A 22,536-nucleotide genomic window follows, 5' to 3' on the forward strand; every position below is an offset into this window, starting at 1 on the left:
CATTGAAGCCGCACATCGCGTGATTGGTCGGCTTGGTTGACGTACGTGTGTTGATGTTCCATCAAAACAAAGCACAATCGCGCGTCTCATCGAGCATTCTATCACGGTGATTCGTTGTGAGTGCGTCGTCCTTCGTTAACGTGTTCCTCGCGAAAGTGTTGGTCGACCACTCGTGTTTGTTTCAATCGTATTCTAAGTGAGTTAATGTGTGGATCCCAATGTCGTCCACAGGAAAATTCACCTCAGACGAGATCCTGGGCGGTAAGTAAATATTCGTTTCTTCGAACGACGCAAGCAGCTGTCTATCGAACGTTGCGGCCATTTCGCATGCCGCGGCTGACGCATAAACAAATGCGATCTTCCTTCCTTTTACGCTGTAGGCATATTTTTCTTTGCAAGGATACCTTACCTCAGATATTTTCTATAACAATAGCCGTTTCCTTTAAAATGAACGCGAGCGTATTATTGCATTATTATCAATATAAAATAATGTAAATTTCAAAGATTTTGGCGCCATCATCTATTTGACTTTAAACTGGTCGTGCCGGTGTTTTATTACAGAGCATTATTCGTGCCTAAAAATTTCACGCGAGTCAATTATTTGCATTTATTTATCATATGCTATTGTTTTTTTATGATCGTAACTATTGTTTTTTATGATCGTATGTAACAATTTCGTCATCTGTAATTTTATTTTTATTTTGTTTAAAAAATTATACATAGTTAAGACATTAACTGATGTTATATTATGGTATAAGTACTTGTACCTACATAACTAAGGATATGGGACAGACAGAACAATTGTGCCTCTTAGCTTAACTGACTCTTAACAAATTATTGGACTCCAATGCGTTAAACGATACAAATTTGACATTTGTGAGGTTTGTTTATGTTTTCATAATAAAGAAAGATAACTTCTGATCAATTTTATTTGCTTTGTATGTGTACACAATTTTATTCTAATCTTCAATAAAATTGGGGCGATCGATTTTCAATTCAAATGGTTTAAGGTGAAATTTCGTTCGTAAGAAAAAGCCACATATGTAAATTCTATTCTTCGGTGGACATCCATTGAAAGTCCTTGGAAAATGAATCGCTTTGTAACATCTGGTTGGTTGCTCACTTTGTGGTATAAGGGGGAAGCACAAAGGGGAAAGAACGCATCAAGAAACATATTTATGTTTCACCGACGCTTGTGAAGCTTTTGAACTCGATTTGGCCATATTTTAAACTTACTTTCAGAAGATATAATAAATCAATTTTTTTTAGCAATAAATTATAACAATTTAATTATATCAAACAATTTTGTAACAAATTAGAAGTCGTTAAGAATTTTGGTTTAAGTTAGAAAAATTATGACTATTCTAACACGGTGTAAAATTCAAAATCGCGTTTTCATCAGCTCCGCTTAAAAAGTGAGTCTCCTTGGTAATTCTCCAACGTCGAATCGCGTGGCAAACAATTGGGTCAGTGATCTATAAAACGGTCGAGTCGTTTAAATCAGTTCAAAAAGATTCAAACGAATATGACAGGCGGTTAAGTTCAAGAACATCTCTTGACTACGTATTTTGTTCCTATTCAGGGTCGTCCATATATTATAAATCCAAACAGGTTGCTTTCATATAATTAAAGAAACGTGAATGTGATCGATGTTAGGAAAGCGTCGTCAACTTATTATCGTGACGTAACCTCTTTTTCCCCGTTGCACATTCGTACGCTCAACAGGTATCTTTGTGTATAATTGAAAAGAAATAGGAATAGTTGAGACAAATATAGCGCATGTAAGTTAAAAGAGTTCATGGGACGATTAGACACAAACCGAACGGCCGATACGGTATCCCGTTAGTGATTATCGCATCCTAATAAAACAGTCTTTTCCAAGAACATCGAATGGCTTCAGACTTGATGTTTTAGTTACGTGATATTCCTCAGGAACGCAGCTAAGTGACGTCAGCCGTTCGATGCCACTTTCCTTGAAGAAGGTTGACCTGCGTTAAAAGCTAACCTAACATTAACAGTAACGTTCTGGAACGCGACTCAGCTCACGAGCGCATTGTCCCTACAGTGGTGAGCGTGACTGAAGGTCCTAGGTAGGGCTGTCAGATAGGATCGTTTAGGTAGAACATCCGTCGATTAGTTTGTCTCTTATTTTAACTCGTACATTGTTAGAAATATGATTCTTACGCTTTTTTAACGTTATTGTGGAATTTTTTTTATTTTTTTTACTATCGAATTAAATTTCGTTTTAGATTACTATGAAAAATATTATTCTAACAGATATCTGTAAATCTAATAGATATCATTTTATGTGAAATTTAGAGTCGAACAATAATTCAACAAAAGAGTATTTAAGACAATCTAATGCAAATTTATTCATTCACGAATAAACGTGCTTACAAATGGATCTTTTATTCATCCATATATAAACGTTCATTGTTAATTGTGAAAATAATAAGCATTATTGCACCCCGTGCATCAAGTTTTCTTTCGAACACAGCCTGAAGGAGATTTGTAGTCGAAACTAAGGGTCTGTTCGTATGTAGCGTCGTTTGACTTTGGACGTTTGATTAAAATGACGGACCGATGAAAGGGGGTCACGTTCGCTTCTATTTTTAACCATAACGCTCGTTGGTGGACTTTAATTCAATTCATTAAGGCCACCTACCCGCCGTGATTTCGTGGCACGTGACGCTTCCTGGCCATTTTCGTGCGTTCGTCTGGTTACTATCGGAACCCTTTTGTCGTTTATGTTTCATATAAATTGACACGTTGTCGACATATTAATTCACTCTATACTAGTCGATTTTATTCTGTGATTTTCTTACTAGAATAACAGTCTTTACTTTTAATACGAATTCACCAGACGTTAAAGGGAGAGCTGTCATGAAATATTGGAATATGGAATATTCATGGAAACCCTCTTAATTACAGAGCTTAAAACTTAAATGAGTATCTTATTGTGTATATATATACATTTGTTTATTTATTTATTTTGTTATATTACACAATAAATATTACATATAACTTTAATTTCAGTGAAATTTGATATTAATTTGACAAAAGTATCAAATGTCCATGGACAAAGAAAGAGAAACTGAAACCCGTCATTTTGAAAGGTTCATGTCGCGGCTTTGTCATTAGTGTTCAGTGTTAACCCTTGCATTGCTTTATTATAGCTATGTACACGATGCGAACAACAATTTTATACCTCGATATACAAAAAATGCATTTTTTAATTTCAATAATGATATCAGATTAAATAACAAATCAAAATTGTCATTCTTTATATATTTCTATTTCTATATTAGTTCTTTACCATTGTCTCAATCTAATAGGGAGAAACAAATTAAGTTGGTAGAGTGAGTAGGCAGATAAGGCACAAGTCGGAAGCCATCAGCTACTCTTAATTAAACGTTCACTCGTCTTACGGAAGTCGAAGAACGATATTAAACACCAGTCGTCCCAGAATCGAATGAGCCTTTTTAAACGATATTTCTCAAGTTGAATATTACCGCGTCGAGTGGGTTGCGCGCTAACAAACATTAAGCTGCGCGCGCACCATTTGATGACTAATGCGGCTGCCCGTGCAGATCCATCCGGAAAAGAATTAATTCACTATCTCACCTAATTATCTTATCTTTATTTTTTTAACATTATTTGAAGAAAATAGCATGACTGATTGTTTTATGACGTGAATGTATAGAGCTTAAGAATAAAACGTCGGGGTATAAAGTCGATAATCGAATGTATAAGTAAACGACTACGTCAAAGAGTTGCATTTGCTTATCGTGCTTTAACTTCAAGCAGCAGCTTGTAAACCTTATCGTCGACGTTTGTTGACAAAAAATATCCGAGTGTTTTGTAAATTGGTCGCTCGGAGTACGTTAACAGGCGTCTTCTTTCGGTCATTCATGCATCTTTTGCCATCGTTACTATACAATAGCGAGCATACAGATAGGGAAAGACCTTACACTCGATTCTGTTTAATTCAATTTGTAATTATTCCCCGAGATACAAATTTGAAAGGTTTTTTATATTTATGATACTTTAAACTATTGTGAAATTTACAACAAATGTATTTTTAAATTAAATTAAATAAATTTAAATATTATTATATTATAGAAATGAAATTTTTTATAAAGCAATTTGTTGGATTTACAAGAAATATATCTTTAAGTTTTATGTATATAAATATATAAAATACAATAGAAATAAAACCTTTCGTAATACAATACAATACAAACACGCTCGTTGCTGCATTTTTCAACCATTTTTGGTACATGAAATTGCAGTAATTTCATTCCTTTCCGATATCAAAATTATCAAACAGCAAAAGATACAGGGTAATAAACGCATTGAAATTACCAGATGTCTGAAAACGTAGATACGAAGGATTATATAACCATATTGAGAATTTTTTTTGAGAGTTTTGTCCAACGATTACGTTATTCGAACGTTTTTAGAAAAAGTTATTCAGAGTTATTGTAACATAGTCAGATGATTTACATGTTTTATCACGTATTATGATTACTATTAATATTCTTCGTAAGTGAATGTATTTGCGCAGGAAAATATCGAGAAGAGAGGCGGAGCAGAACCACGTTATTCTTTTTTGCGCGGTACATTCTGTAAAATCATCGCGATGCATTCGCTAAGTCAACACGTGTGACCTTGCTTTGCACGTGCTTATTTATTTCGATTAAACAGAGGAGCTCCTTTATGATACGTCTTGTAAAACGAATTTGATCGTTTCACCGCCTTCGTTGCTGTTTCTATATCTGATACTTGTCCCTTAAAGGGAAGCTTTCCAAAGTTTTCCAAAAGTTCTGCATGAAACTATCGATGGTTCTCAATTGAAACGTTTGCGGTAATAAGCAGTTGGCTACAATATTTAAATGTATTTATTGAAAGAAAAAGAAAGATGTAGATTTGATATTCAAAAGTGCAGAAGTTTATCTCTAATATTACTTGACTATGAATTTGTAATGCGTTAAAATGTAGTTTGATTTTGAATTGGTTCTTGTTGGTCCCCACTTCTCACCTAAATTTGTGAGAAACAAAGTTGCCTTCTTATCGCAGCAGTCCCTTTAATCGCGTTCGGTGTGATAGAAATTCTTGATGAAGCTATCGATCGTTCTCAATCGTATTGGTAACTGAATTGCAGTATCAGAGGTTGAAAAAAATAAGTTAATCATATTCTGCGACAGCCGAGCGACGCTTCTTATCCAATTTTTTCTTCTTTTTTGCTCGTAGTCCACTCAACTTGCCATATTTCGCTCGAATCTGGTGTCTAATGTAGTTCGATAACTCGACCAGCTGCCACAATCTGCTCATATTTATTCGGACCAGATCACGAGTATATACATAACGACAGTTCTTTATTTCTTCCAAATCCACCTTATTCTTATAACACGGTTTAATCGTCATTTCCTCTCCCCCCCCCCTCTCTCTTTCTCTCTGTTTACACATAAAAATTTAATTCCAATTAATTACAATCGTATTGACATTTCAAGCGAACGAGAACGTGTGAACGTTGCGGAATAAAAGACGATAAGAGAAGCCATCGTCGGTTAAATTTGGTGTATATACCGAATGCAAAAGCTTTCGTTGTACACAAAGTTATCGTTATGCATATTTGACATTGATGATAAAACGGATTATGCTTACACTGGGTTTATACTTGTACGCGTTTATGTATGCCACGACTTATCGCGTTACCACACACGCCTGGCGCAAAGTTAACAAAACAGAGTAGTAAATGATGTCATTCGATGACCGCTAGCTTGTCGCACTTTTTTAACCTGACAATTAAATCAGCTGTTTAAAAATCTGAGCCCATTTACTGTCGTTTTGATTTACACGTTGATTGAAAAATTAAATTTTGTGGATGGTTTTTCTATAGCAAACCCACATTCAGGTAAGACGAACAAATGAGAACGGATGAGCAAGATTTTGCTGTATGATTTATATTTTTACTTCTCGTATTGATTTAACAGATATTTGAGTTTTAAGAGTTCATTAATACAATGCAAATGAACGTTCAGTTTCTCCTTTCTAATTTCCGATTTATAACTAATTGGATGAAAGTTTTACGCCATATGATAGAGAACATAAGATTCTACTATTCTACTATCTTTGCTATTCATTTTTAGAACGTTCATAGTGTAATAATAATTTATTGAAAGCCTTTTTTTTATGTTATGTAGAAACATAATTTAGTAGAAATAAGAGGTTCCTCGTTATTGTGAATTCTGGTTCACATAGAGCAATGTTGTAATTTAAAGCGTATAGAATTTCTCTTGTTTTCACACAAGATTTGCAATGCGTTATATTTCATTGGAGATAATGACTTAGAATACTCTATATCGTGCAACTTTGCTAAATTTCAGCAATTTCCTTGGTAATTTCAACGAAACATCAATTATACCTATATGAAAATCGTTCAATATATGATTTATTTCGACAATCAATTGAATCGGTATTTCACTGTAATTGTCTACCATTACGTGAAGCGGTTGCGTTATTCAAGAGGCGTTCCTGTAATTCGCTTAATTGGCGCATGCGGAAATGCGGATGCTGAGGAGAATTCACTGTTCCTTGAAATTCAAATAGACGACCCGTTAAGCGGTTTTAAAGCGGATGCATAGCGAAGAACAAAAATGTTGGCCAAATATCGACTTACTAAATTCGACGCGTTAATATTAGGTTGGCAACTAAGTAATTGCGGACAAAATGACAAAATTTGGTGGTATTGACAAAATCCGCAATCACTTAGTTGCCAACCCAATACGTATTCTCGTTCATCGCTGTATGTTTGAAAAAGAAGATGAATGAAAAAATAGGACAGAGACGCTTGGCGTTACGAAATCTATCAAACGATCGAACGTAGATTTCACTTTTGTGAAAATTGCGATTCTCGGACCAAGAAACTTTTATCTTGTATCGAATATCGTGATTCGATAATTTTCTTTGAATACATAGAAGCGTCTCGAAATTGCATTGTCTAAGAATTGGAACGCTGCATATCGTATCGACGTTTATATATAATTCATGTGTAAATATAATTCCCGTTTTTATTTCTTATTTTCTTATTTGAGTCATAGATAAGGAGCAAAGGAGTGATGATGATTCACTAATTGGAAAATGTACAGACCACACGAGAATATTTCTTTATTCCATCGTGCACGTAACATTGTCAGCTAATCGCGTAGAAACTAAATGGGAAACGTGGAAGAGGAAATGTATTTCTAATGACTCACGAAAGTGTCCAGCCACTTAGCATAGAAAATCTTTATCTGCATATTTAGTTATATAAAACATTTTGAAATGTTAATAGCATTCTAATGAAACGCGACTATCATGATTATATCGATAAGGTTCTGTTTTGTCGTTCGTTTAATTATCGTGCTTGAACTTTCGAATTCTACGATTCTTATCCTATGTTCGTTACGAAGGTATTTAATAAATACAATTTTGATTGCAGAATTTGTGTCGAAGATAAGTTAAAGTGTTAAAATTGCAAACGCGAAGGAAAAGTCTAACATTGCCAACTTCAAAAGCGAGAGAAAGATAACGTGCAGTCTTTCCATGCGTTTAAAAATATTTTGCGTTTTAAAAATATATTTCATCGTTTATTTGCGTTCAGTCACGTTCGCTGGAGTAGGTGCACATCTACGTTATTACTCGTAAAATGTTCTTCGTAATAGAAATTGGTAATAAAATTAAGTTAAATAAAAAGATTCCAAAATCAAATTATCCAGTTTTGGTATCGTCATGGTCTTTAATGGTCCAATGAGTAAAAGTTAAATTACGCACATATCCTGTCGAAGAGAAACGAGCATCTAAATACTTTCGAACGATAGTCCACACACGATCCTAGAACTTATCCGTGGCTTTCTATCACGGAATCAGTGTTAGATTTGCAAACAAAGAAATTGCACCCGGAAGATATCAAAGACTCGCCGATATCCAGAATAATTGATAATAAATTCCACGTTTTTCTCCGGAAATACAAGATAAATTTTGTATTATGACTGTGTTAAGTCATTCATGTATCGTGTTCTGTAATGACGCAAAACGCTCTATATATGTATATACATGCGTATACGTAGGGAACGTCAAAGCTAACGAACCTTGGCCGTCAACCTCCTTGGTAATCGAGTCGATGATTCTTCGACAAATATTATCGCTTCATCGCGTTTTACGTTTCTATAAACACTGTATCAACTAGGATATGTTAGACTTGTTCCCACTTTTACCAGGAAATCCTGTTTCCTTTGTTTTTACTGTTAGCGTGCGGGTTTCGATAGAAACATACGATTCAACGCTAAGTATCCTGTTTTCAGACTTTGATACTGTTTCAACGAATGTATCGTGTATCGTGCAAACGAACGTTATTATGTCAACAAATAACTACGCAACAAGGAAATATCGTCTTTAAAGATCGATATAGAGGCACGACTGTTCGTATGTTTAGTAGGCAAGAATGCTTTACCGGCAAAAATATATGAAACAAACTCAATATTTCAAATGGAAAAGAGATCTTTTTATTTAATTTAAGATTAATCGGGAATATTTGAAATTCAACTCGTTGTCTTTCTATCATTTTTATTTTTATGCAATTTGGTATCGTTTTTCAAAAATAATTCTAGCTCATTTGGTAAAGCGATTTGGTATATAATATGGCAAAGCGAAGTGCCATCAAAATTTTCATACCTGTCATACGGATTTATTTCATGATTTTTATTTGTCCTTTTACAGAGTCATGGGTGGAATTGACTCCCGTGCCCGACAGGGTAACACCGTTACCGTTCAGTAGTGGCGGAGAAGAATATTTGCGACTTCTTAGGGAAGCGCAAAGGGATTCTCTGCCTTCGTCCGCTAGGCATTCTTTGGCATCTTCCCGTAAAGGCACGCCGAGAGATAGGTAAAATTATTTACTTTATTACTAGATTGCGGATATTTCTGTCTATTTATATTTTATAATCGCCAGACGCAATGTAATGTAAATTAGAACTGAAGCAAAAATTTCTGTTACAATTTATCGCGAGGCGTTTGAAAGCAACTTCCGAAAATTGATTATTCAAATTTTTCCACTCCAGCCATCAATATCTAATCTAATCTGATGAATACCATTCGATATAGGAATCAAGCAAATTTGTAATTCGATTAAATTTAATCTAAAAACTCCGAAACGTTGCTCGAGATGTCTAAAATTCGTGTTGTTCCTAATATGCTCCGAAACTCTATCGTGTTACGAATCTCTTTTTCTGGGACGACAAATCCCAACAGCCTGCGCTTGGATCCTCGAAAAGGGTCATTAGAACAAGTCTGGTTTATCTTGTTCCTCGTGTACAAGTACGATGCAGCCGAGGAAGAAAGGAAAAAAGAAAAACATGAGTCAGATGCCGGTTCCGAAGAAAGCGAGGGAGAAATCTTTTTCTGGCCAGTTTCTTTGTGCTCGTAGGCGTTGGAACGTCTCAAGGACTATAGGCTGAAAGAGGAAAAGGCAAACAGCCGCGCTTTCATCGTGACTCTGACCTGGCGTACAAACGAATTTTCCAAATCTTTTGTACGATTTTTCTCTGATGTCTGCGACGTTAGAAATTTCCACGTTAAGGCTTTTTAAATGATTTAACAGTATTTTTAGGCTCAGAATGAATACGCGGTGGATTTATATCCGCTTTATAGCCGCGCTACAAATAAAATCAGGAAGTTTCTAATCAAATCATATCTTTGTTAGAAATAAACATACGTTCAAATACGTTCAAATGTTAGCGTGTTGCTTGTATTCTTAATCTTTACTATTTGCGACGTTTAATTTGAAGTGTGTCGCAAATATTCGATAAGCTCATCTATTATCATTTGTAGTTCCGTGTGAAATATAGAAAAAAAAAACATGATACGATGCGGAGGTCGTATAATCGAGAGTGTTTTACATTGGTGTACATCGAATTATATTACCGATAAGAAAATCGAAGTCGAAATGAGCCAAGAAGTTTCTTATTATTTCTCTAATTTTCTATCTGAATAACGCTGTTTGTTGTATTTAATTTTTTATTGCGAATACACGACATCTTTACTTCAGTAACTTTCATAAAAATCATGAAATAAATTTTTAGTAACATTTCTACTTTAATACTTTAGTAAATCATTAATCAATTAAGCAAAAATATATGTCCATTTTCGGGAAATCTGCTCTAAAATGTTAATCTATTGCACATGAAAATCTATTTTTCGTAACTGATAAAGAAACAATTTTTTTCACGGGCTAAACAAAAATTCAATTCTGCAAATTTATGGATCTGGTTTGCTGTTAAAACTTCTTAACCGAAATCTGTTCGATCAAAATCTCGGAGCGCAACAATATTTTGAATGCTCCATAAATAATAAAAAAATGTGTAAAATTTGTGAAATCTTTTCTTACAGCCCAAAGAGCCCTCCGAACAGTCCGAACACAGAATTATCTACCGAAGATGAGCTCAAAGGAGTCTATATAAATTACTGCTGCAACAAGGTCAGTTTCATAATCGATTTCTAATACCGTGTGCCTGTGTGGTTCACCATCACATAGGATTTTACGTATTCGTATTTCGTTCGTTCAATTTATCAAACTACATTCATCGTGGAATCGAGTCGAGTAATCTTTATTCAACAGCCAATTATACATCTAAACCTTGTTACGTAATATTCAATATATATCGTTTTAAGAATAATATAGCACGAGCGAAAAGTCACGTAAAGGAGATCGTGTAATTGTTACACCATTTTCTCTATGGCGCATGCCTAAGTGAAGTATGTACTTCGAAATGGAGACCTGTGCAACTGGTTTTATCGAACGAAACAAAACAGGGGCTACACTTTCCATATAAGGTCTACGGATCAACGACTCTTTTAGCGTGCATTGTGGGTCATAGAACACGCGAGGTGCTTTATGCGAGTTCGTGGAAAACCGCGATGTCTTCGTGTGCGGTGAATACCGAGCCTGTTTCGCATCGACGAAACTGCGAGACGTAATTGAAGAGTTTAACGAGAAAGTGCTAAAGCCGATGGTTTTGAGAAAACTTACCTCATCTTCGAAAAAGATATATTTATTTTTCACTGAATTTCTCAACTATAGAACGCAATATGTATAGACAATTTCAAGCCATTTACATGTTTATTATTTCGTTCGTTCAAATTCTATGTATCTGCCCGATATGAAAACCAATAAAACTCTATCTAGCGATTAGACAAGTCTATATTCAAATCAGCACGATAACTGCAGCGAAGCTCTTTTATTGATGGTTTGTGTGCCGACGACTTATTTATTCACGTCGGTAAGGAGTCCTCGTGAAAGAACAGCTAACTACACCTTATCTTTGCTATATTTTTCGAACTACGCACAACTCGTTGGAAAAACATTGTTAATTGACAGGTATGCTCGCTAATTTGTCCTTGAGGAGGGAAATCAGTGAGGTTATCAGTGAAGTAAGATGGTGGAAAAATACGGCGTCGACGATGAGAATAATGACAAAAACAATCGGTACGAGACAAGGGCAAAATGAGTTAGGTCGATAACGAGTCGCGAGAGGCGAGGATTTTTCATGAGTCAGTTGCCCGACCGTGTTTTTAACGCAAGCTCTCCTCCTTTATGTTCCACCGTCTCTCTTTGTAGAGACAAGGTCTTGAAAAGCTAAGCTGTGTTCTCGAGTCTTCTTTGAGAATCCTCGGTTTCTCGATTCAACCGTTTAGATAACGCATTAAAAATAGAATATCTTCAGAAGCTTCTGTTTTCCAGGCTCTGTACGTCTTATCTCCGATGCGACAGTCTTTTTCGTCTCCTGTTGTTCTCCTCGCCGAGTTTCACGATCTCTCAGCGTGTTGATTCGTTCATCTTCGTTTTATTTCTATCAACGATCGTGTTGGCAAGCGATAAAATCAAGGTGAAAGAACGACCTTGATATTCGCAGCGACGAGAAAAATAATAGAAGGAAAGGAAATTGAAGAAAACATACCTCTATTGATTGATACTGAGTCGCTGAATCGAGACTCGACAAATTGCGCATTATTCGTAATCATAGGCAAGCGTTTTGCACCTAGTATCGTAATCCACTTACAGATACCCAAGGATACCCGGATTCGAGGCACCGGTTATAGTTTCGTACTTTCGCAACTACGTATGTTTCTATGTGCCTCCGTTGGGAACCTTGGCAAACTTTTCATCGTGTCGTTATCGATCCTACTTTGCTTTTAAAGGAGAGACACGAGGAACGCATAGAAAGCATATCGCCAGTTTAACTGGAAGAGTGACGCACGTAAAAAATCGTTGCTTTTGAAATATTCTAAAAAAATCAGTTCTAAAAGCTGTTCTGCCATTTTTGTAGCTATTATTTGCTGCGTAGATCGAATATGATTTAGGCTGTTATTTCTTTTTTATCTAAATGCTATAATTTCATGAAATTTGTGGAAATTGAAATACTTTATAGCACCGTGCTAACTATTTCTTCTTTTTATTTTTAAATTATATAATTTCTTTTTATGTCTTCAGTTTGAATAGCGAGCTTCTGCAATGCATGCGTTGCTTTTGTATCCATTACTCTTTCGTATCGTGATAGAACAGTAATTATATGTTTATTCAATGATTCAGCATCTATGCAAATTTTCTTATTGTCAAATGATCGAGTAATTCATAATTTCCTGTTTTGAAATTTTTGTTGTAAGCGTTCAAACAATTTAATGAGATATTACACGAAACTCTAATATGGAGCGAAGTCAAGTGGAATCAGCCCGATGAACTAAACGCGTAAAAAGTTCCACGGTTTTACCAAAGAAAGAACGCAGAAGTATGCCGCTTTGCTGTGCTAGTTCGTTCACCTGAGTTTGTGTTTATTGATGTAACGCGCGTGTTCCGCTGTTACCGCGGACAGATCACGCGATCACGAACGAGCGAATCGGCGGTGTTCTCTACGGTTACGCTTACGTGTCTCATCTTGGGCAGAAACCGGTCCTCTCACGCGGTGTGTATTGCATTCGAGAAACGGGTTCCACTTCACGGTGAGTTAGCGAACGAGAAAAACACGAGGAGTAAGAAGAGAGACACTCGATATACGTAGCCGATGTACGATGCATTACGCTTCTATTGGATTAAGTCGAACAGCCGTTATGCTCATTCCAACCGAGCGCATTCGCGCTGTTCCGTGGAATGCGATAAATACAGGTATATAAGCGAACGATTACGTATTAGAGAAATGCTCAATGATGATCTATCGTATGTAGCGTCGAACAGGTTTCAGCATATTTGACTTGCAATCGAAATAAACGAATAGAAATTTTAAATGACGAATACTTCCAATTATTACGTTATTTTCGTTTTAGAAACAACGTAGGAAAAATTACTTTGTTACAAAGTTAAAAGATATTGGTTTCAAATAATTAGGTTCATTTCAAATAATTAGGCATAATAATTAGGTTAGGTTAGGTTTCAAGTATTGGGTTCAAATCCTTTTAGTTGCTTTATTAATTTTATTTTAGATATAACATAGGGAAAGAAATAGTATTTACATATGAGGTAAATTCTGACTGTCTCTCTTAAATTACATAACTGCCCATTAAGTAAAATTTCTGAACTCTTTTCGACAAAAATAAAAATTCCTAGAGGATGAAGTTCGATGTTGAAATTCTGTTGCAGAGGATTTATGTTATAATGAAAGTGCTTCGAAAGATTAAAAGTCCCAAGTTTCTTATTAGCACTTCGTTAAGTAAGCTTCCATATATATACATATATTCGATTGTTCGCAAAATAATTGCGTAGAAAGTTAGCATTCGCGAATTCTCAGGAAATATAATACGGAAACTTGACGCGAAAAGGAGAACATGCGATAAAAACTTCTCTAGAATCTGTTACACTTGTGCCTTGTCGGTGTGTCGATGTGTTTTACTTGCAAGTCATTTCCAAGAGAAATTACATTTCCGAACAGTACGATTTTTATCTAACTCTGTCAATCGTTTTTAAAATGAAATTCTAAAAAGTGTAAAATTTCTGTGTATGTAATTCCATAAAATGGAACAGAATTGTAAGTATTTGTTTAGATATTAATGCGTAACATAAAATAGCAAGTGTTATTTCAACATACCAATCCGGCTGCTGAACCACGCATGTTCCACAGCCGTAGTTTATTTATATTTCTACTCTCGTTTATCGTGCACGAGCAGTATATCCGTTTCGCTTGCTAATAAAAACCATCTTTCTATCCAGTCACCCTGTTTCGCGAAATAACTCTTCTCATGCTATGTTGGAATACCAACAATTTCGTCATGGTTAAACCGAGAATGCAAATTCAAATCTTTATAGTTATAACCAGACATGATAATCATTTTAAGCCAAATTAAACAAGTTGTATCTACCGTAAGAATTCATTTTTCTAGTTTAAATAACCGTAGTCCTTCTCAATGACATTTTACGTAAGAAATTGAAAAATAATTTATTCTTGGTTTCATCCTCTAAATATTATAATTCTTGCATTCGTTATGTATTCTGCACGATCTTGAATATTTAAATTTCCAACAAATGCACAAGTATCCGCAGTCTGATGGCACCGCATGATATTCGATCGTTCTCCATCGACTTCTAAGGTTTTCGCAGGATAATTTTTAATCGAGGACGAATTAGATTCCGGTTTGATTCCCAAGAGATTGCCCCGGTTGTCACGATTAATTTCAAGAGAACCATTCTCAAGCTCTGCAAGTCGTTGATCGACTATTTCAGTGACGTTCTTTCTCCAACATTTTCTTGAAATATTGGCAAAAAAACTAATATCGTGTGAGACGAGCTTAGACGAGAGAAGTTTTCTATGTGGTATTCGATACTAAAGAAAAAAAAAAAAAAAGGAGAAATAGAAGAAAACATCGTTAGTGTTAAGGTCGCGAGAGTTGAACGGTAGTTATCGAATTCAGGATTGTGTTTCTCGGATTCTACTACCATTTTGCACGTTCTGTTGACACGATATATGTACATTAGAAAAAAAGGTAATAAAGTAGATGTTTGATTTCGACGTTCGAAATAAAGCGACTTTCATCGTGTATCTAAAAAAAAGTAGGACGCTCTGTTTTTTTCACGCTGTCGAGGATGAGCCAGATTTTACAATGTTCTAATCGACAGTGACAAATTAATCCAGATTGCGATATACAGCAGATTAGTCAGCACAAAGGCGATCAATTATAAGAAGGCGATTGGAGAGGAGGGATAAGGACCGTGCCAACTGTCACGTATGCCATCTTGCACGATCGCATAAAATATTGCCACGTATGTGATCCCCGTCACGTTCACGACAACGCGTCGGTTATATATATCAATGCAAATTATTTCTGATATCTTTTGTGTTTAACGACAAAGAAAAAATTGATTTCGATAAACATGCAGCGTTCATTTTGACACCTTGCAAAGATATATGTTCTCGTTGCTGATAAGATCAAATATATACGTTGCCAATAGATGTAAACATCGACTTTCTAAATTTTCTATAGGCCAATATCCACTCGAAGATTATTCAAAGTGATTTGCTGTCGAGAGTTGATTGATAAGCACTTTAAGCTTCATTTGATGTAGACTACGAGCTGGGAGAAGTTAAACGGAAACAGTAATCCTCTCGCGATTTTCAGCTGAATCGACGTTGAATCATTCATCCGAAGATTCACGATAAATAAATATTTTAATATTTAACGCGATCCACCCAAAATCAACTTGTTAGTGGAATTAATCTGTAAAATACACATTGAACTTTTTTCCATGACTACCTGTTGTGTTACATTTAAACGAAGAACTGCTAGCTCGTTCTTATTAGACTCTGAAATTGCACGTAGCATAGTCTCGAGACAGAATAGAATAATGGAGCTATATACAGAAAGCGTAGCTCGTCATTGACCCTCTCGAGCCAGCACTGCAAAGCTACACAGTGAAATGCCGTCGGTAGCTAGGGGTTTCCTCGTTGAATGAATCCGAAACACGCCAGCAGTGGACGTAATTCCCTGTTATTACGTCCGCCAAAGGGAAGTAAGGGACACGCCGAAGAAACTTATGGGCAATTGCAACTAGAAAAGACCGAGATAAAGCGTAGATCGCTTTTCAACGTCGCTGGTCAGTGGTTAGTGGTCTGTCTGTAAACCAATCCGAAACCGTTCCGACATAACGTTGCTGCGTAATATCGAATGAATTCCTTGAATTTGGCCGAACCAACTGCCATCCGCAGAGGACACGAAGCACGCGTGGCCTGCTTTTTCTTCGACCGTATCGTACGTTCGTATTGATCCTTTTCCCGTCTCGAACTTGTACATCAATTGTAGTGTCGAAGTTTGATGCGCAGTTGCTTGAATTTTTTTTTTGTTAAGTTAGTCTTCATTGTAGATTGAAATTATCAGAAGCTTTACGAGTGGCTACTTGATTAATTTAAATGTAGAAAAAATTAATTTAATTTAATTTTTTTAAATTAAAGAATAAAATTGTTTGCGTTTTATAGTAGTTTACATTATTACTGCGACGTTAAAAATATTACAAACTATTATTTAATTTATATATTTCGATTAATTCGCTCGTGGTCAGCCATGTTTTCCCTTACTTCATAGCTTCAGTAACAAGTCTATTGCCAGTCGCCAATAAAACCCCCATAATATTCAACGTGTTACAGCAGGGGGATCGAAATACATTAATTTACACTCGATATAGTAAGACGTTGAGGATTCTACAAATGCCGGAACAATGAAACGGGGGTTTCCGCTTGAATCATGTTCTTAATTTTTAGCGATTAAGTATTTATGTATGCGAGAATGAAATTGGAGAAGCGATGCTCAGCAGGAATATCTTTCGTTGCCACTTCTTTACGAATGACCTGAATACCAAAGAGTATAGCGGCTCATATTCGTCTAAGCAGCACGGGGGCTGCCAGCCACTTATGGATGTAAATAAAATGAAATTTACTTTGGTTCAGTTTATTTTCATATGTATATTATCGTTCATAAATATTTAGGTACCTGATGTAATTTAATAACAAAATTCATTATTATTACACTTTCAAAGCTCTATGGATTGAAGAACGTTTCCCTACTGTTATTTTTTTTATTACCTTTATTGTACGTTAAGATAAATATAATACAGTTAGTAAAAATACATATCACATACACATTGAAATAAGAAACAATGCATTGTATATGCCCAAATTTTCAAATTAATGTGTCACCGTATATATCGTAAATATATACAACTACTATAAAAATACATGCAGTCTTTTATTACGCAAAATCGTTGTCCTGAAGCCCTGAAGTATTATTAGCTATTGGTTGATTCGTCGATCTAGCTCAAGTCATGCGTGGGAAGATAAACAGTTCCGATTGCTTGTGCCATGCGATTATTTCTCGATGAAATCACCCGACGAAGACCCTTTTAAGGTCGTTCCTCGTGAGTCGTAACCTAGTTATAAGTCCTTGGTTCGCTTGCACATTGCAATGTTTATTCCAAGTGCGTTGAACTCGCCAGTTAACCTCGTATTTAATCATTTCTCTATCTGGATTCTATTTTAATCTCTAAAATAGAGTCACTGCGTCGTTTACTAAATTTGGCCCGGTTCACGATAGTTTTGTCTTGTGAAGTAAATTGTGTTTTTTTTTTTGTGAGGCAATAAAAAGATCAACGCGAAGATTTTACGAATTCTGCGTTCTAAATTAGTCCAATAGAAGGACAGAACACTAATAAAAGTGATTTAGAAGTATGCTACGTGTTCTTAGATTTTTCTGTTAGCACGTTCACGAGAATTCAAAACTATGTGTCTTCAAAAAACAATGTCTTTGAGCATAAATCTGGTTAGGATGAGTCGCGCTTATTCACATTCAAGATTTATTACGCATTACCTAAAACACTATTTCGAGAAATAGAATAGACGATGCTTAGCGAACTCGTTGACGAACTTGGCAAAACATTTGGATAATTTGGAGTTTGGATCATGGATAACAAACGCAAAATATCTATTATTATCTAGTATTGAAATATCTAGTTTTCGTCGTTGCTGTATGTCTCAATATTTTGTAATTTCATATGACATGCATGCATAAAAAATTTGTGTAGTAAGTGTTTAAATATTTTCATGAGTCACTCTATGTTCGAACAAATTGTGACAATATTTGTCCGACGTTTATTTGAGCGAGCAAATATGGATGTAGATATGGGATGAGCATCTCTTAATTTCAGAAGTCGCATATGTATTTAAATTATCGTATTATATGGGTTAGGTTAGGATATACTATCGATCCGATCGCCGTTAGTCTTGAATTAAAGTACTCGTTTTTAACTCGAACTGAAGCTAATCTAAACCTAACCTAAATCTATTCCAAACATTAGAAACCTAATATACATTTGTACATGACTTGTCATGTAAAGACGAGCGGGGGACATATGTACATAGATATACGAAAAGATTACTGAAAAGAGTATCGTTAATAATAAACTTCAAGTCCATAAAAATTCGCGAGGCCACTTTTTTGCGTAATTACCGTAACTTATTGCCACAATGAATCATATATAATTATATATTTTGCCACAACATAATTATATCGATAGTAATTCAAGTGTCATCCACTTTATTGCATGATTCATTCGAATGAATGCGCAAATCACTTTCCTTTTTAAAGTAGCTGAATTGTTTACAAACAGACGTACGCCTTGTTTGATACGCATTATAGTATACATATGTATATCGTAATATAGCGATACGACAGTTGCGCTCGTGACGTGATTGGCTGATTGCCTGGCAAGTTATCCTTGGCTATTCTTCGAGTCATTCACAGATAAGAGATGTATAAGTATTTCACTGAAATGTGAATCGTGAGACAAGTACTTCTTCCACTTTTATTTCCCCTTATATGTTTCAGTAATTCTATAATATTATTTACTCTTGGATAAACATTTTTAATTGAAGCTAAAATTATTCAAGTCCCCGAGTTTTACGATAAGACGACACTTTTGTGCCTTTTTTTTACATTGATATTTAATATCGTATCAACTACCAAGTTATTTACGACACTCTGGGAAAAACCGAACATTATATTTAGTAATTTATCGAGCAATTTGGTATTCTTTGGAGGTCTTTTTGTCTTCTAAATTATCTTCGACGTTGTATTTCGGGTAATTTAAAATTAGGTCATACTGTTAGCAGTAAGTCGTATTTTATGAAACAGGTTCTCTCGGCGACAGATACGAATGTATGAATCTGAGAATGTTCTATTCTGTAATATGCGTATGCAGATGATAGTTACTTGATCCCTCAAGGTCTTCTGTCATTCCCGAAAAGGTTCTTATCTTCAAATAAAAATCATCGATAATAGGCAACCGTACTTTAACGCTTGTCGCTGTTTATCCCTTGTTTATTTTCTCGTAGGGTCATTGACAACGATCGTTCGATAAATATAATCTACTTTTTCATTTCCGCGATAATGATTCACTGCGACTGTGAAGCAAAAGTATTTTGATCCGCTTGTGCAAGGAAAGCGTGATTGATTTACAGCGGTTAACGAGTTCTCATACACAGATACAAGTCTGATCTTGGTGATTTTTGAGTTAGACACGTTGCGTAGTGGAAAACTAAACATCTGGCATTATGTTGCTCGTGTGAAGATTCTCGTTTGGTAAACTGATCCTCGGCTTCAATTGACGGTCAACGTAGAAGCCGCGAGTATCTTCAATTTCATCATACGATAGAGGATTCATTTGTCTGTACTGCTTAAACACTTCTAAATCGGATTACCAGGGATTACTGGGACAACTCGTAGTGAAGCCAGATAATGACGCTCTTTTTTCGTACGACCAAAAGATTTAGCAAATCTTTTAAATATCGTTCGTTCCTTTTTCTCTGCGCAGGAAGCCGCTGAGCTTTTGGAGAAGAACACCGATTGGATTTACGAATGGAGCTCGCGTCCAGATCAAGCACCACCGAAGTAAGAAAATATTCTACTTTTGACTCTTTGACAGTGTAATGAAATAGCGAAGAATTCAGAATGAACGATTTATCTGTTTATCTTTGAGGTTTCCTGCATTTAAGAGTATGATAAGAAGAATATACGGTTATAAATAATTTCATAAGAAATAAATAATAAATAAAAGTATTAATAAATTAAATAATTTCATAGGAAATACATAGTTTAGATATAGTGATGTTTAAGATGTAAAGCTTGTAGTATTATAGTATATTTGATTGCTGACTCGAGTCATTCTCGGGTTACATTGTTAAAGTTACATTGTTAATTAATACTTGAGTGACACGGGACATTCGATCATGCAGCAGGTTGCTTATCGATTCTTTTTTTTTTTTTTTTACTACAGAGACTGGAAGTTCAAGCATCCTCAGGGAGTGAATAAAAAGAAATCTTATAGCATTCGTACGACAAAAGTGGGCAAGGTTGGGTTGTTCTCAAAAGAGGTCCTTTATACTCTTTTTATCACAAACATTCTTTCTGTCTTGGTTGGAGCTGGCCTGGGGTAAGAGAAACTTTCTAAAACATATATCTAGATCTTTTCCCTAAAAGTAAGGATAGATAAATGGAACACTTTTAAAACGATGTACCGTTATTTCAGGGTTTGGTTGTCCAGGCGAGGATCGATAACGTCCAGCGTAACCATTGAATGAAAGAAAAGAACAGTCAGGGGCGCAAGAGTCAGGATTGCTGCGCTAGAGTTTGCAAGAAAACGGAGTAATGGATTGTCGTTTATGTGGAGCCGCTAGAAAGACTGAAATGCCAAGAGATAAAGGGTCGATTGAGCCTAACGAAACACGCAACATATTGTTTCGATTACCACAATTTAATATTAGCACTTTTTATTCTATTCTTCCTTGTCCGAAAAAAACTTAACGGTATACTTATTGAAACGCCGTATTATTGTGCAAAGTGTAAGTCATATGCGATTATATAATTAAACAAGAGAACGATAAAAAAAAGAAAAAGATACAAAGAAAAGAAAAAAAATTATAATATGATTTATATATTTAGTGTTGTTGAAAAGGTGATGAATGTCCATTTTATACCGTTTGTAATGCGTTTCTATCAGTGATAGTCTATAGGTATAGCCTGGGTAGTATTTATCGATAATAATAATTATTAGTCGTTAATTGAACAAAAAATAAAGGTTTGAAAGAGAGAGAGAAAGAGAGAAGAACATAATACAGAATGTTTGCGCAAGAAGAGATTTATCGTTTTATGTATAAAAATGATCCAAGAAAATTAATCTATGAAACAAAAGAAAAAGCAGGGAGGCTTTTTGCAGTGAGAGAACAATGTACACATAGTAACAGTTACACCTCCGTTTAGATTACGAATGCCCTACTGTATTGAGTTTTGTGTTGATACATCGAATACCTTTATTGTTGGGATGAATTCGAAAAAGTGTCTTTTGCCATTTATTTCGGAGTGAAATGTGATAGAAAAAGTAGGCGTTGTATTTAATTAATGGAAATTCATTTTTTTACAAAATTGCAAGCAGCGACTTATAAGTTTTAATAACGTATGATAAGTTGTTTAAGTAATTGAGAAAAGTTAATAATTATCGTCCGATTCTCATACCTTTTGATTTTGTAAAGTTAAGATTCTAAAGATGGTGTATAGGAAAGAGTATAATACAACATATTCTTAGTTTTTAATTATCGATTCATTACCAATTAAATGCCGAATTGATTATTTGAATACAATCACTTGTTGATTGGTATTTCTTTGATTTTAGGTATGTATAATGTGTGTTTTGAATACCTGACGGAAATTTTACACGGCATAAATAATTTGATATTTAACAATGGATAAGGATTTTTGAAAAATGATGATAATTAGTAAAAATGATAAAAAAAAGAATACAAAAATAAGGTAAAGTGTAATATTGTATGATTGGATAAATTCATTTGTAATCGAAGAACTCGTCTGTAACTTTCGTACTCCAAGATCTTTAGAAGGTTTTGAGTTTTTATTTCATTGAAAGATAAGTATATTATTAATTTATAATTTTATGTGTTAAAGAAAGTTACAATTTTTTCGTATAGTTAATATACGAGTCGCTTTGCGCAATAGCACAATGTGTGATTTGTATTCGACTATTACGAAATAAAAGACTCGATATTAATCGTATCACGTTGACGATTTTCCGATATAACATTTTTCACAGAATATGATATAAATATACATATATACATATGTATTAAGTGTAAGATGCTGTATATTATAAGAATAATACGTAATCAATGTAAGTAGAAATTAGAATTGCAGGTTTTTTGTATTTTCAATATAATTCTATATATTCTACATGCAAACTATTGTTTTCGAAAACCCACAAAACTAAAATTACACAAGCATATGTTATTATCGGTTTTTTTTTTTTTAAGTATCTGTCACAATATGTCATCAATTACCCTCCATTCGTTAGGGTTACACCAATCGACTCTACAAAATGTTACAGCAACAAAAAAAAAAAAAAAAATAGAAATTCCCCGAAAAAATGAATGTCCAGAAGAAAGCCTTTAATCATTCATAACTTCG

General features: G+C 34.9%; 1 protein-coding gene across 1 annotated transcript; it reads left to right on the forward strand.

Moving 5' to 3' along the window:
* Positions 1–77: 77 nt before the first annotated feature.
* On the forward strand, positions 78–22,302 carry BNIP3 (BCL2 interacting protein 3). The gene is made up of 6 exons (XM_033347640.2): positions 78–261; positions 8,761–8,926; positions 10,429–10,516; positions 19,880–19,956; positions 20,342–20,497; positions 20,594–22,302. The coding sequence occupies exons 1-6, from the start codon at positions 219–221 to the stop codon at positions 20,643–20,645; spliced, it is 582 nt and encodes a 193-aa protein (XP_033203531.1). The 5' UTR covers positions 78–218; the 3' UTR covers positions 20,646–22,302.
* The last annotated feature ends 234 nt before the right edge of the window (positions 22,303–22,536 follow it).

This window comes from Bombus vancouverensis, chromosome 15, assembly GCF_051014615.1.
Source record: "Bombus vancouverensis nearcticus chromosome 15, iyBomVanc1_principal, whole genome shotgun sequence".
NCBI classification, from domain to species: Eukaryota; Metazoa; Arthropoda; class Insecta; order Hymenoptera; family Apidae; genus Bombus; species Bombus vancouverensis.

Bases quoted from the DNA above. Each gene is read 5' to 3' on its own strand.
- BNIP3 (XM_033347640.2), top strand. From the start codon at position 219: ATGTCGTCCACAGGAAAATTCACCTCAGACGAGATCCTGGGCG. The intron at 262-8,760 runs GTAAGTAAATAT...GTCCTTTTACAG, and splicing joins CTCAGACGAGATCCTGGGCG to AGTCATGGGTGGAATTGACT. The intron at 8,927-10,428 runs GTAAAATTATTT...CTTTTCTTACAG, and splicing joins AAAGGCACGCCGAGAGATAG to CCCAAAGAGCCCTCCGAACA.